Below are 6,302 nucleotides of genomic sequence, written 5' to 3'. Positions count from 1 at the left end.
CTTCTGCGGAACGGGCCCCTCCCTGGGAAGGCACAGCTTGCAATAACATCCCTTTGTACCTTTCCTGGCTTCCCCGCCACAATAAAACATGAGCACTTACTAACCTCTCAGCCTCGGACCCTCCACTGCCCCCCACCTCCCCACCAGGGCAGTGTCCATCCTAGCGTGAGTGAACTGGTCTGGCGTCCCTGACTTACCCTTTGGGATCTGAGCCTTTCCCTGACTGTCTGTCTGCACCTGTCACAGCCCCTTCCTTTCCCCACCTGCTGGTGACCTCAGACCTCCAGGCATAAGATTAACACAGCTGGGGTGGCCGCAGCCTCAGCCGAGTGGGTCCAGGTGCACCAAACCTGGAAAGACAGGTGACACGCATTTGATGCACATTCGATTTTACTGGGGGTAGGGGACAGGGCTGGGCGTTCAGGAGTTCTCCGCTATGGTGTCCTCAATCCACTTCACATATGACAGCACTCTGACGACGACAGCAGGCTTATTGGGGGTGCCACAAGGGATGTAGCCCCATGATGTGACACCTTGGAGCACACCATCACACGTCAGCGGGCCCCCTGAATCACCCTGGGAGCACAAGGTGGGAGGGGAGAGTGAGAAAGGTGGACGGGGCCCAAGTTCTGCCTGGGGAGCCCCAGCTCTCAGACAGGGCCTCCAGTGCCTACTCCCAGAGGAAGGCGGGCAGGGGTTCCCACAGAGGGGACTGGGCTGCAGTCCTGGCCAAGGGGGAAGGGACCTGAGGGTCCAGCTCCTGCACATGGACCAGGGTCCAGGAGGACAGCGCCTGCAGACAGGGCAGGGGGAGGAGGCGCACGACCATCTGCAGGATGCTGCCCCTGCGGGCGCATTGCAGAGGCCACCTCTCCAGGGAGCTTTCTCTGATAGTAACTACCCGTTGCCATTGCCGGGAGTAACGGTGAACTCTGGTGTGTGCGGTGAGATGCAGTTGTCCCCGGATGGGCGGGGAAAGGAGGGGGACCTGGGGCACTGACGGGGCAGCTGGCTACAACTAGCTGGGAAGCAGTGAAGCAGACGCCTGGTTAGCTCTCAGAAGCCAGTTCAGAGGCTGAGTCCCCTCCCCCAGCCCTTCCAGGCCCTGGGGGCAAGGCTGCCTCACCACACAAGTGTCTTTGCCACCTTCCAGGTGTCCGGCACACAGCATGAACTCTGTCACCTTCTGGGTGTGGGCTTTTGCGCACTCATCATTAGGCAGGATTTCGAGGTCCACACACTGGAGATCATCTGGAAATGAGACTACAAACGCGGGAGAAAAAGGGCTGCAGCCCGACCTCACCTGCTTCCCTGGCCCTTTCTCCCTCGGACGCAGGAGTCCCCATCCCCGCCTTGGGCTGCACAGCCTGCCCCCACGTACAATTCTCTGGTTCGATGCTGCCCCAGCCGGAGGCCAAACAGGTGCTCCCCACTTCGGGTTCCTCGGTGGGCAACTCCACCACCTGCACAGCGTCTGTGATCTGGGCAGGCTGCGTCAGGCGGAGCAGCATGAGGTCGTGGCTGTAGTCCTCGTCTGCTTGGCGGGTGTGGTTCTTCAGGAGGCTCATGTTGAAGCCAGGGTGTGGGAAGCTCTCACTGACAGGAACAAACTGGGCTGTGTCTTCGTCCTCAAACAAGTTGTGGCGACCCAGCCAGAGCTGGTAATTGCTGAGGAAAGATGGGAATGGAGGGATGAGAAGACGGGAAGGGGAAAGGAGGATGAGGCAGGGGAGCATGGGGGAGGGTCCCCAAAGAGGGAAAGGGAAAGAGAAAAACGTGGGTGGGTGGAGACAGAGGAAGAGAGATATAGTTATGGAGAAATGCAGACAGCGAATGGGAAGATGAAAGAGTTTGAAAGTGCAAAAGGTAAATGAAGAGACAGAGCAAAAAAGAGCTCAAAAGGACAGGGGTGAGAAAGGCGGAAGGGAGGGTAATGAGAAAAAGGATGAGGAAAAAAGAGGCCGGTGAGAAGGAGAAAAGACAGGGACAGCGAGAAACGGGCCCAGGGAAGAAGGAGGAAGAGGGAAGAGAACCCAGAAGGGAGCGAGAAGCAGATAAACGAAAAAGGACGGGAAGTCAGAGCGAGAACTAGAAACAGAGGCAGAGAGGAAGAAGGAGTGACCGAGTGTGGGAGAGAAAAGGGAGGGAGGCCCTGGGGAGGGTGGGGGCAGGTAGGGAGGAGGGGAGGCCTGAGAGCGGCTCAGCTGCAGCTGGGGCTGTGGTGCGGGCTCCCCAGGGGCAGGTGGCCTGGCCTGAAGTCCAAGGTCGAGGCCCCCTTCCCTCCCCAGCACCCTCCTCCGCATTTCTCGCCCCGCCTCCTTCCTCCTCCCTCAGTTGCCCCACCCATCTCCCGCTGAAACCAGCCCTTCCCTGTGTCTCTCCAGAGTGGAGGGATATCCTGTGGGGGGCTGGGCAGAGGGAGAGGCGCCCCCTCCCAAGCACACACATTGGGGATAAAGCCCTTCCTTTACTCTGGGGCCTCCCTTAGGCCCACCTGGGTGTGTTTTTAGTAGGGATGGGGGACGGTGAAGTAGAGACTCAGAGAGACAGATGGGTAGAGAGATGGAGGGTGAGACACACTGACAGAGACGCCACAGAGAGACCCAGAGACAGACAGAGATGGGGAGATGCAGATACAAGGAGACAGGGAAGAGATAGAAAGATAGAGACCCAAACACTGTCACACAGAGGCACAAGCAGAACCAGATCCCAAGAGACCCGGGGAGCCTTGGGGAGGGGTGTCCAGCCCAGCTCTGCCCTGCCATGCGACCTGCGCCAGAGCCTTCCTCTCTGCCTCAGCCCCCCAGTTTTGCTTGAGGTTATCCAAGGGGAATGCCACTGGCCTCTCAATCCTGTGGCAGCAGAGATGCCCTCCTCCCAGGCCCCAGGCCCCTACTCACTCGCTGATGCAATGGGCAGCTGTGAGCACCCACTGGGGATTCACCAGGATGCCCCCACACTGGAAAGTGCTGAAATGGTACAGAGCCGCCTGCCAGGGCTGGGAACACTCCCAGCCTCCCACAATCCGGGACTGAATCGGGGGCGCAGCACCTGCAGAGGCAGTGCTGGGTCAGGGAGGGCAGGGTTGGCAGGAGAGGCCAGGGACAAGGCTAGCAGAGGGAGCTGGGCTGTGGGTCTGAAGGGACACTGCGGGTAGAGGACCAAGGCTGGAGGTCTGGGGACATGGGCAAGGGGTGTTGGGAAGGGCTGGGACTCCAGACTGTTCCCTGGGCTTTTGGAGTGCTGGCTGGACCTGGTGGGGAGATTTCATGCTCTGACAGTAGAGCAGCCTCCAGGGATCAGGGTAGGAGACATGAGACAGTGTCTGGAGCAGACACTGCATCTGGGTGTCAGGTCATTTGGGGTCTGGGGCTGGGGGATGGGAGGTGGTGGGTTAGGAGAGTGGAAAGGGATTCCGGAAACCAGGGATCAAGGCGCCAAGGGTGAGACAGGATCAGAGGCTCACTAAGGAAGAATCTGGAGGGCTAAGGGGCTCCCAGGCTAGGGAAACAGGATTTGGGTTGGGCTTTGGGGGTTCAGGAGAGGATGCAGCTTTAGTGAACCAGGTCTGAGAGGTCAAGAAGAGCATCTGGACTGAGGAGTTTGGGGGTGACTTGGGGTCCCTACATTGGGGTTGGAAGGGGCCAGCTTGGCTGGGACACTTAGATTTCAGGGCTTCCTGGTTAAAGGGTAAAATAAAGGGCTATGGTAAAGGGTAGGGGTGGGCTTCCGAGAGGTTTTGGGGTCCTTCCTGTGAACTGGGAACGGCAATCTGAGGGGAGGTTGGGGCCCTGAGAACAGAGTTGGGGTCAGGACAGGGACGGGGCTCAGGAGGAGGGAGGCGTTGAGTGGCTGTTCTTCTCGGACAGGGTGAAGGATGGATCTTAGTTTCTCAAGGGGATGGGGTTCATGGTCTGAGGGAACTGGAGGAATGTGGGGCCCTCAATCCCAGGAAGAGGATTGGAGAAGTGGTCAAAACAGGCGCCAAGCAGGTGTGGGAATGCAATGCAGGACCCGCTCGATGTGAGGTTGTAGAATCACATACTGGTGGACCTGGGGGAGGCCAGGGCGGAAGGGCTGGCTGAGAAGGCATTCAGGATCCTTGGGGTGGGGTTCCAGAAAACCAGAGCTGTGCAGGAACAATTCAGGTGGAGAAGGGCTGGGGACTGCGGCGGGATGGAAATTTCCCAAGGAAAGGAGCATGTGGTGGGCGACTGTGGGTGTTTTTCCTGGGAGAGCCGGGGGTGCTGGGTGGGAAGGGACAGTTGCAGACCCCCCATACCAGATGGGGGTTCCCACATGCCAGTTTGGGAAGCAGGGTTGTCTGGTGAAATTTGGGGGACCCTGGAAGGATTGGGGAGACCAGATGTCAGGGTCTGGAAGACACAGTTGAGAGCGGACAGCTGGATGGAAAAAGTCACTGGAGTGTGGTGGGATTTGTAGACTCAGGAGCCAAATAGGTGGCCGCAGGGAACCTAGGGGGCAGGAGGGGATGTTCAGGGTCCTGTGGGGTTGGGGAAGCCTATGGGAGAGTTGGGTCCTCCAGAGAGAGACAGAGATGGCCCAGAATCTGCCCCTTTGGTAAGCGGTGGGACAGGGCGTTGGCTAGGGAAGAGAAGAAAGTACTGAGGCTTCCTGGGAGGAGCAGGGATCTGGTGTGGGAGTGAGGACTGTGACAACATGGAGGAGCTGGGGTGGAAGTTTAGGGTGGGGCCATGCAAGATAGATAAGAGCTGGGGCACCCCGGACCAGGATAGACTGTGGGCCGGAGGGACGAGGCTGGGGTGTTGGAGGGGAAGGGCTTATCGGCGGGGTGAGGGCAGCAAGAGAATCAGGGCCCGTTCCCCCTCCCACATCTCCCCACTGTCTCACCAGTCCCCCCCAGGGACAGGGCGAGGCACAGAACCAGGAACCACATGGTGACAGAGGTGTCCAGGGGCCGGCAGGTGGAGGAGCTGGGGAACCTCCCTGGGGAGCCTTTTAAAAGCTCTTATCCCCTCAGAGCCCCACCCCTGCCCTGCTGGCTCTCAGATGTTGGCCAAGGCCCTTCCCCTGTTGCTTGGGGGCTGAACAATCGCCCCCCCCCGCCCCCCGCCCATCCCCAGAGCTGTGGACGCGGAGGGAGAGCCAGCACCTGCTCTGCAGGCCCTGGATCACGCTGGACGCATTCCTGGGGTTGAAGCCAAATGGGGCAGGGCCTGTGGCTCTGGGGCTTTGCTCTGGGGAATAGCCAGTGAGGCAAGGGGGGACTGAGGGGAAGCAGAAACAGGAGGGCGGAGGAATCAGTGACCCCCAGTACAAAGCCCCATATACCTAAGTCCCAATTAAGGCCCTGCACCCCAAGACCTGGTGCCCTCAAATATCAGCAGTTAGGGCTCTGATTCCCTGCACCACTCAGAGCCAAGATACTAGCATCTCAGCTGCCAGTTCCCCCTGAAATATAAGCCTTGGCCTTCAGAATGCCCTGGTTCTTGCACTCCCAGACCCGGGACCTAGGTCCCCAAAGCTACTGTTCCTTTTATAATAAAATTTTGGGGTACACATCACCACATTCCTAGTGCCTCCAGATCCAGGAATGTGAAGTTTCAGGGGTCTCCCAGGGTAAGTTCTTCAGCATTACAAAATACAATGTCCCTCCCAAACAATGTTGGGGTCCCAATGAGCCTCCCACTTCTTACTCCCAGTTATGGGTGCCCAACGTCCTATCCTCCAAAGTCCTAGAGATCTGGACAGCTTTCCCTCACAGGTCAAGATCAGGCTAACCACAGATTCCAATGACCCTCCCCCCCACCCCCCTTCCATCAGTACAATATTTAGGTCTCACGAGCCAGGTTCATGTACTTCCAACGTTCAGCTACCTTGATCATCACATTTTGTAGTCTCCGAAGATAATTAGGAACTAGATTCCTGCAGCCTCAATGGTAAACCCATAGGCTTCCAACATGTTGTCTTGGCTTTTTGGTAAAATCAAAGCAGCTCAGAGTTTCAGCCTCTGCTGTTTATCAGGGACCTGGCTAAGAAAAGGACAGTATTTGCCTTTTTGCCATGGCTACCAGGAAGCCCAGAACCTAAATCTTTTTCTTTTTTTTTTTTTTTTTTTCTGAGATGGAGTCTTGCTCTATCACCAGGCTGGAGTGCAGTGGCGCAAACTCGGCTCACTGAAAATCCTGCCTCCTAAGTTCAAGTGATCCTCCCACATCACCCTCCCAAGTAGCTAGGATTACAGTCGTGTGCCACCATGCCCGGCTAAATTTTTTTGTATTTTTAATAGAGATGGGGTTTCACCATGTTGGCCAGGCCAG

General features: G+C 57.6%; 1 protein-coding gene across 1 annotated transcript; it reads right to left on the bottom strand.

Moving 5' to 3' along the window:
* Positions 1–372: 372 nt before the first annotated feature.
* Positions 373–4,951, bottom strand: KLK1 (kallikrein 1). The gene is made up of 5 exons (XM_023182289.1): positions 4,873–4,951; positions 2,901–3,051; positions 1,382–1,668; positions 1,127–1,263; positions 373–576 (listed from the first exon to the last, which is right to left on the bottom strand). The coding sequence occupies exons 1-5, from the start codon at positions 4,916–4,918 to the stop codon at positions 421–423; spliced, it is 777 nt and encodes a 258-aa protein (XP_023038057.1). The 5' UTR covers positions 4,919–4,951; the 3' UTR covers positions 373–420.
* Between the last annotated feature and the right edge of the window lie 1,351 nt (positions 4,952–6,302).

This window comes from Piliocolobus tephrosceles, chromosome 21, assembly GCF_002776525.5.
Source record: "Piliocolobus tephrosceles isolate RC106 chromosome 21, ASM277652v3, whole genome shotgun sequence".
NCBI lineage: Eukaryota > Metazoa > Chordata > Mammalia > Primates > Cercopithecidae > Piliocolobus > Piliocolobus tephrosceles.
This window is presented reverse-complemented; position numbering and strand designations above follow the sequence as displayed.

Bases quoted from the DNA above. Each gene is read 5' to 3' on its own strand.
- KLK1 (XM_023182289.1), bottom strand. From the start codon at position 4,918: ATGTGGTTCCTGGTTCTGTGCCTCGCCCTGTCCCTGGGGGGGACTG. The intron at 3,052-4,872 runs GTGAGACAGTGG...CTGCCTCTGCAG, and splicing joins CCTGTCCCTGGGGGGGACTG to GTGCTGCGCCCCCGATTCAG. The intron at 1,669-2,900 runs GTGAGTAGGGGC...ATCTTTCCTCAG, and splicing joins GCTGCCCATTGCATCAGCGA to CAATTACCAGCTCTGGCTGG.